Source organism: Pararge aegeria, chromosome 2 (genome assembly GCF_905163445.1).
Source record: "Pararge aegeria chromosome 2, ilParAegt1.1, whole genome shotgun sequence".
Lineage (NCBI taxonomy): Eukaryota > Metazoa > Arthropoda > Insecta > Lepidoptera > Nymphalidae > Pararge > Pararge aegeria.
Window position 1 is genome coordinate 3,213,801 of NC_053181.1, and position 21,702 is coordinate 3,235,502.

At 36.4% G+C, this 21,702-nt stretch overlaps 1 protein-coding gene across 1 annotated transcript in view; it reads right to left on the bottom strand.

The window, feature by feature from the left end:
- The window catches only part of LOC120634341 (solute carrier organic anion transporter family member 74D-like), a 95,204-nt gene that overhangs the window by 32,350 nt on the left and 41,152 nt on the right, over positions 1–21,702 (bottom strand). Inside the window, exon 2 of the mRNA XM_039904856.1 lies at positions 2,534–3,270. Coding sequence (XP_039760790.1) covers positions 2,534–3,200 — 667 coding nt within the window. The 5' untranslated portion in view covers positions 3,201–3,270. The remainder of the gene's footprint in view (positions 1–2,533; positions 3,271–21,702) is intronic.

A 21,702-nucleotide genomic window follows, 5' to 3' on the forward strand; every position in this document is an offset into this window, starting at 1 on the left:
TTCATTGTAACTTTCAATGTGCAATCATTATAACATTTCCGTGCCTTTCTTCCAAAAATTAATAATAATTGACATGAAGAAAAAAATTTGAAATGAGCATTGAAAGTTTAAGTTAAAGTCATTGCAAGTCTCATATGTGAAGTTGAAATCTGTCTAGGTTCAAGTGCGACGAATTTTCTGTTAACTAAAATTTTCTCCGTGACATCAATTTTTTATAGAAAATTAATTGTGCATGTTTTTTATGAATTCTATTGGAATAAGTAACTAAATTTCTTTTCCACATCTCATGTGCTTGGAAAATGCATTCATTTTAATCTGTTACATTTCCGCGATCCCGCAATAAAAGAATTCGTCGGTTATGTAGTCTGCAAAAGTAAAATGAATGTAAAATTCTTAGTACGTTGATTGGATAGCTACATGTAAAGTTAAGTTTTTGAAACCTCTCAATGACTTTTTCTCCGCTGCCAAAAAGACGATTGTTAGGAAGGAAGGAAGGTAAGGAAATACACGAATATCCCTACATACACGAAGATCCCCACCAAATTTGGAGTCTATAGAAGTTACAGGTTAGAAATAAAAATTTTAGATTTTAACACCCACCCCCGCAATTCCTGTCGGAAGTAGACTTTATTGAAATCCATTTTGAGATGTTCTTTATGTGAATAATAAAAGATTCCTACCATATTTAGAATTTTTAGAAGCTATATTTCGAAATTGAAATTTTTTATTGTTAACACCCACCCCCGCGAACCTTATTGGAGGTGATTCATTGTAAAATCCGTTCGAAGATCATTTTTATATTTCATATAGAACACTCTCACTAAATTTGGAGTCTATAGGAGCTATCGCTTGGAAATTGAAAATTTTCATTGTTAACGCCCCCGCAATCTTCTTTGGGGTGGGATATCGTAAAATTTGTTCATAAATCATTTTTACATCACTTATAGAAAATTCCTACAAAATTTGGAGCTTGTAGGAGCTTTAGCTGGAAAATTAAAAATATTAATTGTTAATACCCACCCCCGCAACCCCCTGTGGGGTGAGCTATCGTAAAATTCGTTCATAGCCTATTTCTACACCTCTTACAGAAGATTCCTACCAAATTTGAAGTCTATAGGAACTATAGTTTAAAAACGGGAATTGTTCATTGTTAACGCCCCCGCAATCCCCTTTGGGGAATGAATTTCTTAAAATCTATTCATAGCTGACCTCTACATAGCAAAAGTAATATTCCTACCAAGTTTCACGTTTCTAAGTCTTATGGTTCCCGAGATTTCGTGGTGAGTGACTATATAGATGGGAATTCTTCGATTATCATCGAAATTTTTAACTTTTTATCGGGCTTTTTTATAATTTTCTTACATACAAAACTTTCTCCTGACAATTCTGAAGATACAAAAAAAGCCCAATTGGTCCAGCCGTTCTCCACTACCGTGAGTAGATTCTTAGCTGAATGTAAAAGAACATTATCCGTTCAGTAAACTCCGTTGAAATCCATGAAAACAAAAGAATCAAGAGAAAACGTTTTTATTAGCGGGATAAATGTTCATAAAAGTAAAACAGCAATAAAAAAATGAAGGAACGTTAGAATTCGAAAAATAAATAGCCATAAACCATCTAGGAAAAATTTCGCATCGAATGGTGGTAGTTTCATGTCGATACGATCAGTGGTTTAAGCGTGATTGAGCCTCAAAGGAACACCATTTTCATTATATATATATAGATAACTGCTTTTCATAATTTTAATAATCCAGTAATCATTTGTGGAAAGCGAGTATTAGTTATACTTTTTGGAGTAAGTGTCCTAATACACCTTTCCGGACTAGATTTTTATAATATGCACTAGTAAAACTATTTATGAATATCACTGACGCTTCTGTTTTGGAAAGCTTTCCCCATTCCCATACTCTGGGAGCTCGAGATTGCCTATGTTGTTACCGCAAACATCATTACATTTTTAACTCGTTGACTTCAAGTTTGCACTCGAGGGAGCGCGATCAGTGTAGTAGTACCGAACAAACGACTTTCGGAACAGGGTCCACCATATTACCGTTAAGCTATAATCGCAACAAAGTTGGCCACAATATGCCCATTTTTTATAGAACCACTCTGCTCTGCAAAGATTTTCTATATAGATATATAAAAAAGCTTGTTACATTATAAATTCCCAATTATAATTACCAGGTGAAACAGAGCTACGTTTCACCTGGTACCTCTTTAACGAACGAGTTTGACTGAATTTTGGAATGGAGATCGATTATACCTTGGATTAACACATAGGCCGCTTTTCGTCCCACAAAAATGTACGGTTCTCGCAGGATTCATGAAAACCAAAAAAACCGCGAACGAAGCCGCGAGTTGCAGGACTCAAATATATCCTTATTGAAGAGAATGACATGTCTTTTCAGTTAGTTTAAAATTTTTGTACGCAAGTAATATTCTAGAAAAAGGATACTAATCCTGCTCGGTAAGTTCACCGGTAACTTCTTTAAGTAATAATAACTAACTATGGCAATAAATCTTAAAAACTCACCCATGTACAATGGCGATTGTCGGCTGCCCACGTTGTCGTCGACATACGGTATACCGAGAGTGGCGATACCGGTCTGCCCCACGCCGACAACCAACAGGCAAATAAACAGCCACGGTATCACCACAGCCGTGATCGACGACCGTGTCGCCGTGTTCTGAGCATGCGCTGCGTCACAGGTTATTAACGAGGAATTCCCGTCCGTAGAGCACACGGGAGCGGCACCAGCTCTATGAGCGTCTAAATGCACGTCCATCAACTGAGTCCCGTAAAGTATATGCGGCACCACGCAGCCGATCACTCCTACAGCTAGCACAAGCATCATGCACGCTATCCATCTCGGCCTGTGCCCTCGACCAGCTAGATATGTCAGGAACAACGCTGTGCAGATTTGTCCGATTTCCGTCGCAGCCAATAAAGTTCCGGTAGTCTTCGATCCGACTTTGAACAACTTCTCGACAGTCGTCGTCACGCTCACGAAGTATGTGAGGAACATGCCTTGAAGAACCCATCCCGATAGGAACACCAGCATAAACACCCTTGTGGAGTAGAACGCTGATCGCGGACCAACTTTCTGTATGGATGGTGGTAGTTTGCAATCGAGTGAGCCATTGTTGTTTCCTGTCGCTAAACGTTCCTGTTCTTCTGGTGTCGCTTCGACGCCTTTCATCGCGCCGTCTTGGGGTGCCGGGACGGGACCAGCCTGCCCGCCCGCAGTGACAGTCGCGACGTCAGGTGCACTGCGACAATACAAAATAAACTTATTAACACACAACTCATTAATCACAAGGCAACACAGTGAGATGGTGATGCCAAGAAGAATCATCTTTTTCCGTCCTTCTGGGCTATAGCAGTAGCTTCAGTGTTAAGTAAAAAAAATGTGCTGTCACCCATAACTACACAACAATAGAAAAAACAAAAACTAAATAAATAACTGTAAGACTTCATTTGATTAGGAACACTCACGTCATTTTTGGGAAAACTACTCCCAGCTTCGTCAGCTTCAAAACTAATCACGTCTACAAGACGGAGATAAATCGCGCGTTTTTCTAACTTATGATTATAGGAACAGTCGCGGAACTAAATAAACTGCGCGGTGAGTTTGTGTGAGGGATAACTTAAAGCATACTCCTGCGGAAAAGCAAAATGGGGATTTGAAGGTTGCGTGCGCGCACCCAGCGCGGCCCGAAGAGACTGCACCGTGCAATTACAGTCGCCGCATACACCAGACACTGGCATCCGTACACCCGCCCCTCGACTCCACTCCACGGGGTTTTATTGGCCGCCTAGCCGTTTTTTGTGCGGCACGCATTTACACACGAAAGCTGTCTGCACCGCACCGCCTTCCGAAGATTCCCTCTCGATTCGATACGGAACGTGTTTGTTTTGCCGGAGCCACTTCGCAGCGCATCTCTATTTATGTATGCAACTCAAATGGAGACTATTAAATTAATGAATACTGTATATTGTTTCTATGAGAGCGGAGGCCCGTGCATCATCTAATTACCTAGGTCTTCTATCATAGGGACCTAGTGAAAATGCGTGATTGGCTTTAAGGGTTTTTATCGTATGCCATATGTAATCGAGTCTGACAGCTCAACGTGCTTTCAGAGGCTAGGTGCCACTCCTTTACACCACTTACGATTTAGCGCCCAACCCGGGAGATGCGATGCGATGAGAAAGTTCCATAAAAATTTTGTATATAAATGTACATTGGTTGAACCACTGTTAAGATTGCATCTCGTGTTAAAAACAAACCGCGTGTTGAACTTGCATCAACTCGTCAATTGGATAGATGGACTTCAAGGGAGGGAGGTTAAAGATTGACTTTTACCATTCCGGTTTCGTGCCTCAGAGAGCACGCAAAGCTCATGCCAGTCATGATATTCTAACTGAGTTAATTTGAACTAGCTTGGCAGATAAAACTACGTAACAATGGATAGGGCATTATTTGATGGTAACTTCGCAAAGTGGCTAGCTCAATTTCGTGTCAACTGAGATACAGAATCGGCTTGCAGTGCTGTGCATAGAGGGTATGCAGATGATATAAAATGTAGATAATCTCCAGTACGAGTTATAAATACTAAAGGGTAGGCTTTTTATAACTATTACAATGCCTATCCTAAGGTTTTTTAAAACTCGTACTGGATATTTAGTTCATTTCAAATCATCTGCATACCCAGTGCATGCCCTCTATGCACGCCACTGTCGCCCTGCTGGTTGTTTAAGTAACGTCACCTACTCAATGGTATATAAGGTATACCTACAACGATTAGGATGATTATAATAAATAATAATATTTTTCCTGCATATGTTTCTTTAAGGTTATTTTTTATTTAAATTGGTACCTCATTTATATTAATGGGCATGCATTAGTGTGTGTGGGTGAACAGGTATACAAGTTGTGTTTACGTGTGTGCACGCGCATGACGTACGGCCCGGACGAGCTCTGTTTACAGAAGCTCTATTACTACTTTACTACGACGGCCGATTGGCGCAGTGGCCAGCAACCCTGCTTTCTGAGTCCAAGGCCGTTGGTTCGATTCCCACAATTGTAAAAGGTTTGAATGATGAACATGAATTGTTTTCCTATGTCTGGGTATATATCGATATAGTATAAGTACTTATGTATATTTTTCATAAAAATATTCATCAGTCATCGTGGCTTGGGGCTAGATAGCAATGTGTGTATTGTCGTAGTATATTTATTTATTTATTTGTTTACTACTACAAATGAGTGTTTAAAATTTTCAGTGCTATTTTCGTCACTTTCCGTTTGTTATTTTTATCACAGTTAAATCAATCTTAATTAATGTTATCAGCTTTTTGTGTATGGCACACAAGTTATTATTTAAATATGGATGTTAAAATATATCGTAAGTGTGACTTATTTACGCTGATAGCGTATTTGGTAAGACTTTAACTTTCCTTAGGGCGGTAAGGAGTTCGATCCCCGGTGAGTACCTCTCACTCCTCGTGATTAAGTCTTTTCTCATTCTCTACTACGTACCAAAATAGACTTAAGAAATAAAATGCACACACACTTATCACCATCATCATATCAAATTATCAACCCATTACCGGCCTACTACAAGGCTCGGGTCTCCTCCCTCAATGAGAAGGGGTTAAGGGCGTAGTTCACCACACAGGCTCAGAGCGGATTGGTGGACTCCACACCGATTGAGAATATTATGGAGAACTCTTAGGCATACAGGTTTCCTCATAATGTTTTCCTTCACCGTTGAAGCAAGTGATATTTTAATTGCATAAAAAGCTCGTAACTTAGAAAAGTTAGAGGTGCGTGCTGAGTTTCGAACCCGCCCCCTCTTAAGTGAAGACGAAATCCTACCACTGGTCTATCAAAGCTTCTTATACACACTATCCGAATGTTTTTACACACCCTTATAGATATGATACCATACACAAAAAGAAGAAAAACTGACAACAATAATAGCGAGTTACTTAACTGCGATAACAATAACAAAACTGAAAGCAACGAAAACGCGGCGGTAGGTAACCAATTTACTAAAATACTCTTGCGTGCAAACACAAACACGGGCGCACACCCACACATGAATGTATATCCCATTAATTCAAAAGTTATGTTTAAAAAAAAAAAACATTAGGTCACATGTCATCATCATCTTTGTCAACCCATTGCCGACCCACGACAGGGCACGGGTGTCTTTTCGGAATGCATGAGAACGGTTTAGGTCGTAGTCAATAAGGTCGCGTAGATTGGTAGACTTCACACGCCTTTCAGAACTTTATGAAGAAGTCCTTAATATTTTTTTACTCCACTGTAAGTTAGCCCTGGACTGTAAGCCAACCTGATGCAGTCTAAGATGTTAGCGGGCTAACCTGTTGGGGAGGATTGGTGATGTATTAAACCCGATTGTATATCGGATTCTACGCGACATCGTACCGGAACGCTCAATCGCTTAATGGCACGTCTTTGTCTATAGGGTGGCAACTAGGCACGTGCGATACCTCCCACCAGACCAGGCCAGAGATTCAGTAATTGTAAATTTCCCAAATAGTTCTTTCTGAGAATCGAACCAGGGACCTAAAACTCAAAACTACAGCGTTCACTGCTGCGCTACGTAGGTTGAAATTTAAGCTTAGAAAGCACATAAAGTTAAGAAATTATAGCGTGCCGGCAATCAAATTTTGTCAACCCGAAACTCAGTGCGAAGTTCCTACCACTAGTATATTACCGCTTTACGGCAACATACAAGTAAGGAATATTAAATGCGACTTCGTTCGGATAACTGCTCTAGCTAACGAAAAGGACAGAACCGAACCCACCAACTTTAACTTATAAAAAACTCTATCCGGATTTTTTTACGAGTTCTTTTAATTACAAATTTAATAAAGCCAAACATATAATATGTTACGAGAACACTTTAAACTGTCACTAACTTGAGGCTGTCATGTCAGCGGTCTTGCATTTCTTCGTTAGTTGGCATGAGACAAATCTCTCTTTTATACCAAATAGACTTGTGCTTGCCGACTATCTTTTTGTGTCTTTAATAGGTTAATTGAGAAAATACACAATAATTATAATTACTCTAAAAACACACGGCTAAGATTATCTGATACGCATTGAAAAACGATCGTCCGATTGGTAGCTACGATATGTACAACAAGAGTTGTTGTGTAGAGGTGTGAGTTACAAATAGATAGATAGATAAAGTCTTTATTGCACACAACCATATAAACAAAGAAAAAAAATGTGTGTACTCCTGTACACGAGTTAGAAGTTATACTTATTTGGAGTAACAAGATGAAAGTCTTTTAAACATTTTATCTTTCTGTTTATTCTACGTTTGCAGTAAAAATTACACTAACAATAGAAAAAAGGTATTGTTTGAATTATTAAAAGTCAACTGTCAAATCTTTTTTTAAATGTTGACTATAGCTAACTTCATGGTGTCGGTTTTTGACGTTGACGTTGTGAGCGCGCATCGTAAAAATTTACTCTCACAATTTTTCCCTAACGCGCCAAAAGAAGTATAACTTCAAAACTAAAGATTATTAATTATTAAAATTACAAAAAAAATGCGCAAAGGCAGTCTTATCATCCGGACAACCAATAACGTAGAAATCAAACAAAGATGCATGACACGTTACAGATATAACATGTGTTGGTCATAAAATATATAAAAACATACCAAAACGTACGCGGCACAGAGATGAGATGCTATTTTTTCACGACCGAAGATAAAGGAGACGCACTGATAACTGCATTCCGTGTGGAGATAAGGGTACATAACTTGTGCAATGTTCTAACTATAATCACGACCATATCGCGGCGGTGATAACGGGACGAGCCGGCCGCGGCAGGCGCATAGACAGACCACTTGTGAAGTTGTGACGCGGGTTACTGGCCTAACAACCTTAAACAGAGTGCCCTATTTATCAACGGCGATACTGTACCAGCACAAGCCGGTATCGGGAAAAATAACCACGATTGATTACTTGGTTCAAACAGCTTCTGTGTGACATTGAATAAGTAACGGGGCGCACAACGCGGCCTATTTATTCAACTGCTGGCCAAAGTCCTCCTTCTAACGTTCAAAAATTTATGGGCACAAGCAACAGAGCGGCCTTTTTGTAGGATGTGTGCTGCATACGATGCGAAGTGCTGCTGTGTTTATACAATTCTCCTTCTTGTTTTTCAAGGAACACATCATACAAAAGGCCGCTCTTCCTTTATCCCAGCAAATATTAAGCTTGCAAACTTTAAATTCGGAATAAAACTTTTTATTATGGGTATTGTATAACTTCGGTTTTAGGGGAAATCCATTCCAAAGTATAATACATAAGTTGGGGGTTGGAATGTTATCTAAAACGAATCTAAAGCTTGCGTCTTGACTTACATAGGCTAATATACACCGCGGGGAATTTCCAACATAAAATATGAAATTAGTTATTTATGATATACCTATATTTGAGCACAAGTTTTATAAATTACAATATTAATGGTTGCAAAACAAGACAAAATTCATGGAAAAGCAAAATGAGCATCTCGATATGGTATAATCGGAACTTTTAATTAACTTTCACTCTCATCTCACGAATTCTACAAAATATTAATTAATTTTGTCGCTAATCTTAATATTGACTATGGAAGACTATACAGAAGTATTGTCACCTACTAAGTATAAATGAATGTTTTGTTTCTCTAAATGATGCTTGTTAAATACTATAAAATTGGCTGGACCTAGAGCACTTCATTATATATTTACTAATATTATAAATTGCGTAAGTTTCTGTTTGGTTGTTACCTATGTTCGGCTCAACCGCTGCAGCTATCTTGATGAAATAAGGTACAGAGATAGTAATTAGAGAAGGACATAGTATACTTTCTAACCCGAGAAAACTAATGGTTCCTGTGGGATTTTTGGAAAACTGAAACAATCGCGGGCAAAGCACTTTTAATTAAGCATATCAATATCAGGATTTGTAGCCTACTGTTATCAACTTCATCAATCCACTGCTAGAATATGTCTTCGTTAGGGATTTTAAGATTTCAGGGACTTTTGCCACCTGCGTTAGGGATTGCTTACGTCTCGTTGGATGTCGTCTGTCCAGCACTTAGGCCCGTACTAATAAACCAATATCGAGCTAAGGACAGTCTCTTTACGATATCTTACGGTCTCCTAGGTCTTCGCGATATTATGGTACTTTTACGTTATTGTACCTATTTCGTAGGAAGCTTATAATGTGTTAAGGTCACTGCAATGATCAATTTGGACATCCGAAAATAATTTAATAATAATAATATGTATAATAAATATACTACGACAATACACACATCGTAATCTAGTCCCAAAGTAAGCGTAGCTTGTGTTAAGGGTACTAAGTTACCTAATGAATATTTTTATGAATATAATAAACGTAAATACTTATAATATACAGATAAAAAATTTAACAAGGTATCTTAGAAAAATTTCGTTACGGATAACTAAGTTACACTTTATCTCTAAATTGAATCTCAGACAAATGTTAATACAAATATCGCGGTGACTATAACTATGGCCATGGCTATGCTATGGCTTTCTTAGTGGAGAATGCCTCATAGAAACTGCCTCAATGAAATAGCAGACGAAAATTTAGCCATGTTGTCTATCAACGATTGAAAAAAAAAAGCTATTGACAATGGAATACGAAGCGTTACATCGATCTTTAGTATTTTACCTATTTCTTCATGTTGATGTAGTCCTGGTATAACTTTATTTGGTTGATTAACTACGCCTTAGGTGGATGGATACAGGGCGGTACGGTGCAGCACGTGTTTCTGGGATACCCTGTGAAGTGCCCCTCTGTTTGGTCTATACTCAATTATTACTTTAAATCAAAGAGTTCTAATAAGACTAGCTATCATCAAATTATAGCAGAGATCCTAAATGGATATTTAAGTCGCTAAAGACTTTGCATATAGTACGAAGCAGCGACGCGCGATGCTCGATTCGAGATTCGATTTAATTGGAGTCTGGGATACAATGTTGTATGAAAGTCAAGCACGCATTGAAAAGCCACAATCGCGTTTACAATACTATATAATAGCGTGTCTTTATTTGATCTTTTACAGCGATTGAAAGGCAATGAGTAACGCGGGCACGAATGACACGATTATTAAGGATTTATTGGCACGATTGAATAAACTATATTTCGAAATGACGCCAATAAAAAGATCATTTATTCAAATTAGGCGCTCGTGTAAACCAGAATCGGAGATAACAAACAGCGCACGTGGCAGGAAACGTGATATTGTCGAGCTCAAGTTCTTTTGGAGCAGCATTATGTACCTACATAGCTGCTACCCATCTCTGTTATCCTAGTAACCCCTGATTTAAAAAAAGATGTTTCGAAAAGTTATTAACCTTAATTTAACTTAACTTTAATTGTATCGATTTGTATAGCAAATTTAATTTTGATGATAGCTGGTCTGAACTACATACTCAATACGCAGTGATAACGCATTGGGGGTAGAAGCTCGACTTCACTTTCGGGGGGCCGAGTTCGCATCCCAGCAGACACCTCTAACTTTTCCAGATTATTTGCGTTTAAAGTGATTAAAATATCACTTGCTTCAACTGTGAAGGAAAACATCGTGAGGAAACCCGCATGCCTGAGAGTTCTACATAATGTTCTCAAAGGTGTGTTGAGTCCACCAATCTGCACTGGACCAGCGTGATGGACTTCGGCCTTAACCCCTTCTCATTGTGAAAGGAGTGACCCGTGCTCTGTAGGGGGCCGGTAATAGGTTGATGTGAAGAAAGTTGGTCTTGCTTTGCCATAACGTTTTTTTAATGTTTTGTTTAGTTAAAGGACCTTAGACCTAACCAAATATGCCAAATTATGACATCAAGTTATTCTGCCCATGATACATTTTCATCAAGGATACTATTGCAACGACTATTGATTTTATAATACGGCTGCTTATTTTTTCCTTATATAGTTACTTATAATTCAGTGATATTCCAAAATGAACGATCGAAGAATCAAGAATATCAACACCGTGTCGACCCACATCAAATCCGTCCGTGCGTCAGTATGGAAAACAAAAAGATACCGTCGGGACACAAATAAGCCCTGATGTATTCGGGAAAAATGTATGGACTCATGCATACGTTTTGTAATGCACATCCAACGCTACGGGCGTCACAAGATTTCAAAAGACAGGACAAACGGATCATAAATCATAATGCATCGGGCCGTGACCGAAAATAATGTTACGGTGAAAAAGTATTCGATTACAATTTGAGATTGAGACAAGTTATAAAATTAAAGCAAGACCCCCATGCAGCCTTATGCCTTATAACAAAATATCCAAGAGCGTGCAAAAAAGAGATAAACAGGAAGTACAACAGAGAGTTTATTAGAAAGAACTCAGCAATAGACAGAACTAAGCCCGGAGTAAACGAACGAGAAAAAATCGGAAATGAGGAGATTTACAGACGAATTAACAAGCCACCTTTACCATTACACATAATAAGAGGGAAAATACTAGGAAAACAATCATATGCACCTGTACGATTGCGAGTCAGAGGAGCGGGCGCGGTCAAGGCGAGTGAGCAGGTCTGATGACACTGATGACACGCTACCTGTTCTTAATGGCTATTTCTTTGCCAGAATTGATAGGTTAACGCGTACTCTGTCACGAAAAGCTCTGCTAGTACTAATCTTATAAAATATATATTAATATCGGTTGCCATTTATTTAGCTTTTCATGACAAAGCCCGTCTGGGCAAGTACTAACGCCATGCTTCTTTCCGCCGCAATGTATTGCTGGGTTCCGGTCTGAAGGGCGTTTGTCGGTGTAATTACAAACACATGAGGCTTAAAACCTACGCCTCCGATTGATGGACACAAAGCGGCTATTTGCTGGACGTGTCCCACGTGACTATGCGAAGTGTTATAGACGATGTGTTTTCTACTAAAACTCCTGCCCAAACTGTAGTTAAAAACATTTGAATTAAAATTTTAGATTTAATTTATAATGAACTTGAAAACTCCTAGAACGCATCAAAAATTGCAAAATTGCAACGTAGCATACTGAAAACGAATCTAGTCACATCATGATCTTAAGCATAGATTAAGCGATATTTGAGAACCTGTTCTTAGCCCGATGTCGGTTTATTATTACGTGGCTTAAGTGGGCGTGTGCTCATATTATAGATCACTGTTAGCCATACTAATTATTATATAGCCATTGTAATTATGTCAGTTTAGCTATCGCCTTATTTACGATTTCACGGCTTTACTGCTGAATACATACAAAACACTTTAAACAATTAAATGTGAAGCAGACACAAGTAGTCAAATTTAGAGCGCACGCGATACTTGAATTATTGAAATGACGTTTCCTGGTAAACATGACGTAAACAATAAAAATAACGCGATCTACTCGAGTCAATAAGCTCAATACTATGAAAGATTTATAGTTTCACCGATCAATCTCCTTCGTGCCTTGTTCATCTACAAGACATTGGCGAACCTTGTGCCCAGTTGGCACAGACAAAAGCCATAAACAAGAATTGAATTGAATGAAAGATTTAAAAAAAAGTATTTTTTGCAATGAGTTTCCGTGCAAAATTTAACACTTAAGCTAGACATTGTTACGTTCGAACTAATATTAATACCTACTAAAATGGCTTCACAGAATTATCGGATTACCAGATTATTGTGTCAACTATGTTTTTGAGTATAATTATTATTTTTTTTCATTTATCATAGAACATATATAACTAATTATAATGAAAGCTGAACAGTTTTTTTGTTTATAAGTTTGTACATGCTAATATCTAGGACAGCCGCTATGATTTCTTCTTTTTTTTAAATTTCTTAGTCCAATTCTTAAGGAAGGCTGTGATGATACCAATCCATCATACGACCTTTAGGAACCCACCAAAATTTGTAATAGCGTGAGCGGCCGATACAATACGTAAAAATGGTACTAGAATTTTTCCATAGTAAATATATAATGAATCATAAAAAAAACATGCCTTTAGTATTCATATACATGTACATTCCTTTTTTTTTTATTCCACACCGAGTTAGCGCTTGTCTGCAATTCCACCTGGAGGTAACTGATGAAGCAGCAGAAGATTGTCTTTTAGGGGTATGGCAGTTATATTAAACCAATACATACGCCTAATACGTTTCTACGAGAACTCGTTCTCATGGCGGCACGTCTTCATCGCTAGTGCACTTACTAGCCACGACTGTAGCCTTCCACCAAAACAAAATTCCTTTTTGCCAAAAACTATAATATATCATAAGCATCAGTTTGCACTGGTCATTGAAAAGAAACTGCTTATTATAATTGCTACATTAAATCTGATATAAAGTTCATTGGTAATTGGTAACGATATATCATTATTCTGGCCGTTACATTAATGGGCATGCAAGCAATAAAGTTCAATTGCATACCAACATAAATATACCGAGCGCAGGAGCTGCTTAATGTTTTACGATCATTGGTCACGAAACTGACACAATTTCGGACGATAACGAACCTTTTTGTGGACTTCGGTGCTAATTTGGTTGTGGAAAAAATCCGCTCAATCTTCCTCAATAATTTTGTGCAGGGAATGTGCTAATTCCTTACTGAATTGACCAATTTAAAAATATCGCTATCCTTTACAAACTTAACCTTGTTAAGATCATAGTAGATACGAGTTTAAAACCTAAAAAATTGTTTTTAATCAGCACATAATAAATAGTTCGCAGTACACTGATTTAGTTTTTTAAAACAACAATGGTACTTTAGGTCTATAGGTCTTACATATATTTCTGCCTGCTATTATATTTTCACATAAAGGCCAATGGCCATAGTTTAAATGGGGTTATGGACTTTTTAAATAAAGATAGTTTAATTAATTATCAAGTTGAATATGAGAAAGAAACCACAATGATTTCTTAGAACACTAACGTCTTCAGAGAAAAAGTTAACACACTTCGCTGATAAATATAATTGCAGGCAGTAACCCAGACGGCATAATAATGACGAAAAAATAAAAGGTTTCATTTAATATAGACAGTATAATCAAGGATTACCATTGATTAGAAAAGAAACAACATTAATTTCTTACAACGCTCACGTCTTCAGTAAAATAAGTAAAAAGTAAACACTAAGATTTCGAGGAAAAGTATAAATGCAGGCAGAAGTCCATACATCATTAAAACCCATTACCAAATGAATTTAAACTTTGAGATTATTTATTTCGAATCGACGATTTAATTAAGAGTCAATTAGCATTTTAAATATCGCACTCGGTGGTTCGTGTAGATTCCTAGGAACGGGTTTTCAGTAATTATTTATAAATTATTGGGTAGCAGACAGTAGTACGCGACATGCGTATCAAACAGACGGATTGGTGCAACTCATCAACATGCGCGTACTATAACCAATCGGAGGTAAAATTACTACTAATTCCAATGCTCAGAACATGTACAAAAGATGATCATAATGAATCTGATTCGATAAGCGGCCACCAACCCATAAAAGATGACCTGGGGAATTAAACTACTACTTTGGTTACAGATAAAAAAGTTATTGGCGGGGATAAGATAAAGACGCTATTTGTTTTTTTTTAACATTATCACTTAGAGAAAGACTATACAAAATTACGACTACATTATGACTATAATGAACATAATAAAACTTGTGTAAACTTCACAACAATTATTTATTATTTATTTCCTATTTTAGTCGAGTACTAAAATTAGATTTAAGCTTGTACCTGAATTACTACATCTGATAACTTTGGAGTGGACGGAATGAAATTGCTATTTCTTAAACTAAAGCGATATCTAATGAGGCAAATCACCATAGCTGATATAATAGAGATGATTCTACTTTAAGCACATAAGTTTATTTTAATTTAGGATATTCTAATTCATATCTAGTGTTAGTGAGTAAGACTAAATTAGTAACATAGAATGATGGGTTAAGGCCCTAGTCTACCAAGCTGGTCTAGTGTGTATTGGTAGACTTCACATGCCCTTGTGGACTTTATGGAGAACTCTCAGGCGGTTTCCTTTCTTTTTACTTAACCGTTAGAGAAAGTGATATTGAATTGCTTAAGTTTAAAATGTAACTCCGAAAAGTTACAGGTGGGTGCTGGGTTGGGGCTCGAACTCAGTACCCCGAAAAGAACGCCGAAGTCTTACCCACTAGGCCATCAAGGCTTTACGAATACTATGAAATTGAAGGAGATTTGCCAATAAAAACAGATTTAAATTACATCTATCTTTGAACAATGTCAAACAGACAGAGAACAGCAAAACTTACTTTTCTGAAAGTCAGACCCAAAGCAAACTTTTCCACTGACATGATCATTCAAATTTAAATTATTAAATTTACTTATAATTATAATAAAGATAATTATATGTTAAATTTATTTTACTTTATTAGTAAAGAAAATGATCTACAATTTTGATGATAATTTTATGATTCTTTTAATCCCAGTAAACAGACAAAACAGTACAATGGTAGACGAGCACACAACAGCTCAACGAAAGTTTGAATCTTGATGGACGAGACACTTAGCCAAGGGAATCGATTAACGTTGTGGTGTATATTTCAGATATGCTCAAATCGTCTTGATCATAACATACACATCAATGGCAGTTACAAACCTCACTGAGAAAGACGGCATCAAAAAAACTCATCATCACAGGACACTAACCTATTTCTAGTGGAGTTTAGTGGGCATCCAATGAGATTATGGGCTGGCTTATGGAATCAAGGAAATAGATTCAAAACTTTTCAAATGTACTGCAAGTGCAGTCGTAGTTACCTTGTTCACACTTCGTGATGTATCTGCAGTACATTCAAATGTTGGCTTCAATAGTCTATTAGTCCTAGACACGGCACAGATTTTGAAATGTATGGCGAGGACATGGCAACGAGCGCAATTCAGACTTGACACATTTACATTGATTTATCTACCTAGTCTGAAGTCTTTTACACGACAGTTACTAGTTTAAGGGCGCAAATTAGGTATTGGTGCTTTGGTGCAGCAATAAACGCTGTGGGGTTTTGCAGGGGACAATTTTGGGAATTCATTATTACTAAATTATGAGAGACTTTGATACCAACCTAACAGCAACTGATCGATGTACAGTTTTGTTTAGAGTTGACCAGAGAACATATTCTTGCAATATTTTTTATGTTGTTAGTATCAGGTAAGATTAGCATAAAGCGCTTAAAAGTAAGTACAAAGTGTACTGTAAGCACATGCTAATTATTGGTAATTTTTTTTAAATAGAAATAATATAATCTCCTCCAAAGATCTGATCTTATTTGGCAATATTATGGCTACTCTTTTTTTAAATTAGTTTATGTAGATATAGATTATCATTATTTCTTAAAAAATAAAATGTGAAAGATTAATTTGATTATAGCTATAGTTTATTGTCATGAAAACTTTTATATATATTTGTATAGCACACAAAAATTGTCTTATTTAGTCTTGTCATTTTTAATGTTGCTGTCTTGTGGTTTTCTAAAAAAATAATATTTATAAATTTGTTACTTATAGCTTGTTTAATAATAATTTCCTAAAATACTAGTTATTATATAGTAATCCTTCCCGAAAGGCTTGTTATAAGTGAAGTTAGTAATTAACCAGTTACCACTCAATCAACGACTTGTATCAAGTTTCTTTAACATAAAATTTGACGTTGCAGACAACTTCCTTGGGCGTGTTATAACTACTAAGGCTACTAATTGCACGCATATTTTCCAACTAAATATCGCGTTATGGTGGAAACACATAACACTTATCCAACGCCCACCTCACACTGAGGAGACACGAGCATTTCGACAATGCTGGTGTATGCATTGTACTGGTGTGTATATTCACACCACTGTATACCTTATCTTAATTTTAGTTTTATTGTTTTTTTTGTGACAGAGCTCGTCCGGGGAATTACTATCCATGCTTATTGCTACAGCCTTAGCATTGTGCCAATGCTGTGTTTCGGTCTGAAGGGCGTGGTTGCCGGTGTTATAGCAATTGCCACGTGAGGCTTAACACCTACATTTCAAGTTGATGAACATAGGATGGCAAGCAGGACGTGTTCCTAAGTCTTGCTCTGTTTATAAGCGATATTTTCCACCTACCTTCAGGTAAGCCTAGTGCTTGGCCAGAAACAAACTAGTTAATTAACACCCACCTATCCCTTTATTCAATGACTATTCTGGCAGTTACTAATAGATTCATATCTATACATTTATGTATATAATGTCTAAGAGACATAAAAGTAGGGAATAAAAAAAGAGGTTTATAAGAAAAGCGGCGCGTGCGTTGTTGTCAATATGTCTCCACCATTATATCTTTTAGATTTACAAATTAATTCCTAGTGCTAAAGTGCAAAGTAGTAATAAATTCAGCAATCACAATGTAAAAGCAAAGTTATTATCTACTTAAAATTCTGAAATAATTAATTGATCTGCAATTTGCATCGACATTAATAGTAAACTAGTAGGTACGGGTTCGTAATCAGGGTAGGTAATACAAGATGTTATCACGTAATAGCTTAAGTGTGCTTTTTCTATAAGCGCGACGGATAATGCGATTTTTGAACGGTTTCAACTAAGTCGCTTGCGACAAAACGAACCATATTTGTTGATTGGTTATTGAGCATGATTTTTATACGCTTTATTATGCTTCTCTTATTTACTTTTGCACCTTTGCACCCTAGCACTAAGTACTATTACTGTTTTCCTTGTGTTTTTCCTATTGTGTTGTGTTGCAATGAACTTTTTCTATTCTATTCTTGTGCATAGATACTGGTGTTTAACGTTGTTAAAAAAACATTATGAATTACTAAAATAGCTCGATCTGCAATTTTGTTTCGATGCTAATTTAGCGTTAAAGTTTTATATTCAATATTGGTGATACGGAATATGTTTACGGAATATTGTAGTTAAGGTACACGGAATATTGTATTTGTCCCTCTGGGATAAAAGTAATACATGACTGTTCGTATACCTAACAATTTCAAAATATACTTAGGTCACTAACAGTGTACTAGATTCATGAAGCGTGGCATTAGCACCAATTGTACATAATTCTCATAATTAAACTAGATTGACACATTCAAAAGTAGTGCTATTCTTTTAACTATGTTCTTTGTAAAAAAAAATTGTGTACGATTATTTGTGAATTTACTCATGACGCAGTGTACTTGTTCTACTTTAGCTCACACTAACGGTTGATTAAAATCGTATCTATATATATAATCGTAAAACTCGTTTTATAACAGTGTGTTGTATCTTTGGCTTTCAATCCCTATCTCCTAAGAGAAAATAGGCCTGTGCCAACCAGTGGGATTTTAATAAGCTTAGGCTGATAATGAAGTTTAAGATGGTTAGTAAATGAACAAAATAAAAGCACAAAAGTCTAACGATTAATTAAAGAAGTTGCTTATTCAATCGCGTTTAAGTACATTCGTTGTATGTGACTAGACACTAGGAAATACATATGAATTGATTTCACATAATTTTAATATCTTGAACGGGCATTCCATTTATTTTATCATAATAATTGTAAAATCTAGCAACAGTAAATGTAAAAATGAAGTCGCTCATTCAGTCGCGTTCGTTTTCGCTAGTTGTATGCGAGCAGGCACTTAAAGGAAATAGGTATGTATTGATTTTACATAATTTTAATATCTTGTACGGTCATTCCATTCATTATACCATATTAATTGATAAAATCTTTATGCAAGAGTACCTACATATAATTCAATATTCCAGGCTTATTGCATAATGAACTAAGTATAAAACGAGATACAGTTCAAGGAAAATTATTTTCAGAAAGCCATTACGATTTAAAAATATTCTGTTTATTTTAGTGTCAGATTTAGATCAGAGTAAATAGAGAGCACTTTTCCTGTGTTATGTCACGGCACACACACACACTCTTACACACAAAATACATACACTCTACACATGTTGCATATAAAACAGTGGGATAAGATAAACATTTTGTTCTTTTCGAGTGAAAATGTTTTGGACAGAACGGGAGAGCCGTACACCTGCAGTTTGCATAAAAGTGCGTTTTAAGTACTTAGTAGGTACACGTAAATGTTAAAATAAAATATAGTCAACATAAGTTCGGCTATAAATATGTCTGTAGATATAACAAGACACGTAATAAAGTACTGGCTGCAAGACTCGGAGCCGAATAAATCGAGATAAACGAAAATAAAGTTCGTGACCACAATAAAACTGCATTGAATTCGAATCGAAACTTAATAAGGAAGAAAAAAATAAAAAAATAAAGGTCAAGTGCGAGTTCGAATACCGTTGCGGTTCCGCAGTCATGCGAATTCTTCAGGAATGAAAGATAACTTGTTTTTTTCAGTAGTGAACTGATTTTCTGTTGTTTTCAGTATGTTTAAAAAATTACTTAATACTAAGTAATAATTATTTACGAAAAACTACTAAACCTCATATCTATACTAATTTTATAAAGAGAAAAGGAATTTTTTGTTTGTGTGTATGTATCAAAGAGAAAGTCAAATATTTCTTTTTTGAAATAGACTTATAGATAACACTTTTGATGCATACATTACATGGAAGGCTTGTACATGGTTGTGAGAAGATGGTAATAACTACATTCCTGAATTTCAAACTTAACTTGAGTTAAGTTTACGTTACTTAAGTTGGACCAGCATCCCTGGTCTAACTATAAGTCCCTAAAAAATTAACTGGGTGTTAGCTTTGTTATCACCATCTCATCATTGCCACAAAACTATACTTTAATGAGCAGCCAAGATAGAATAATAGTCAGTATTCATTCTCAAGCTTTTTCTTCTTTACATTACCTAGCTACTTAATCCTTTATACTAGGATTTTTCTTGGAGCCTACGATTAATGTACCTAAACTTGGAGCTTTTGAGGAGGTATCCGGTTTACCAGTTTCATGGTAAAATTGTATACAATTGTATGTGGTTTCCTAATTAAATAGATGTGGTTCAACGGGTATATACCACGATAATATTTTTGGATTTGTCGATATTTCGACCCAGTTGAGCATGGATCGTGAACTATATCTAAGAAATGTTGATTAACCACGAAAATCTTAGTTTAAAATCTTAAAATAGATGTGATATGCAATGCGGAAAGATAGAAGATAAGACACACAGGCAGCTAAATGGTGATGGTAGATGGTTTTCCTGTTTGACTATGGGACCCTAAAAACGCGAGATTAAGGCGAATAATTCAGGCAGAAAGACATTCGCTACAAAATACAAATCCGTCGTAAAGAGGTGTGTCCACATAAACCAAGATCTGACAGGTGACGCCCTGCGGCGCTCTGTCGCTGATGAGAGATACATGGAATCCACACTTGCAAGTGAGAGAATATTTAGCAGAAGGTGACATCAATGCCACCGATAATACAATACATACATGTAAAGGCACATTCTCCTTAGAAACCATGTTTTTATTTATAATTTCTGTAGCATTGATATTTCGGAGTGTGCCAAGATTACTAAGCTTGGCCAAGTCGGCTATGATTTAGTCGAATCACCCCGAGTCGGGTTTCCATTTTAATCAACCTAGATATCTATTTATAATTATAAAAATCCTGTCTCTACAGTTTTTTTTTTGTTTCCGTAATTTATTAATTGATTACTGATTGACTTTGAAACATTGTTTCGTAAAATAATCGCTATCCCAGTACTAAGCTATCATAAACATAAGGGGTATTAAACTATTTTAATCTGTATGATCTATAGAAGAGCAAGTTTTCCTTCGGCACTCTTTCGCAATATGACATAATCAAGCCTTGACATTGTTGATCTCATACGGCTAGCACGTGCCAAAGTCATCGCAGGTAGATACGGTTATAACGCTACTTAATATAGCTCAGCTGTGTAAACGGTTGCTTAAGGGAAGACTAGGGTTCGATTATCATCATCATTGATTCATTGCTAAGTAATAATTGTTCATAATAATTATTATTCATTTCATTCTTGATTCATTGTAAAGTCAACATCTCCTGAGGATGCGTAGGTTTCGGAGCGAAACGTGCGTAGGGTACATTGCCGAATATCTGTGTGGTGTGGAGTGTAAAGATTGATGAAAAATATAAATTACACCATAGAGATTCTCTTGCGGAGTATAATATATGTTTGTTTGTTTGTCCTTCATTTACACCCTAACTAAACAACCAATCAAGTAGATTTTTAACGTAGAGTTAGTTGAAAGGACGGAGAGTAAGATAGGCCCCTTTTTATCCCAGGAAACAAACGGGGTTTATAAAAAAAACGTGTGTGCACTTATGTACACGCGTTAGAAGTTATACTTCTTTGGCGTAACAAGATAAAAATCTTTTCAAAAATTTTATTTTTCGCCTTATTCTACGTTTGTAGAAAAATTGACACTAACCTAGAATAAAGGTATTGTTTGAATTATTGAAAGTCAAACAATAGCTTATTTAGAAAAACTAAAACGTTGATTATAGCTAACTTCATGGTGTCGGTTTTTTGTGACGGTGCGCGCGTGCATCTTACAATTTACTCTCACCATTTTTCCCTAACGCGCCAAAAGAAGTATAACTTCAAAAAACCATACCAAACGCAGTCGAAATACGCGGGCAACAGCTAGTATATGCTAAATTACATTAATACTGGGTCATGGG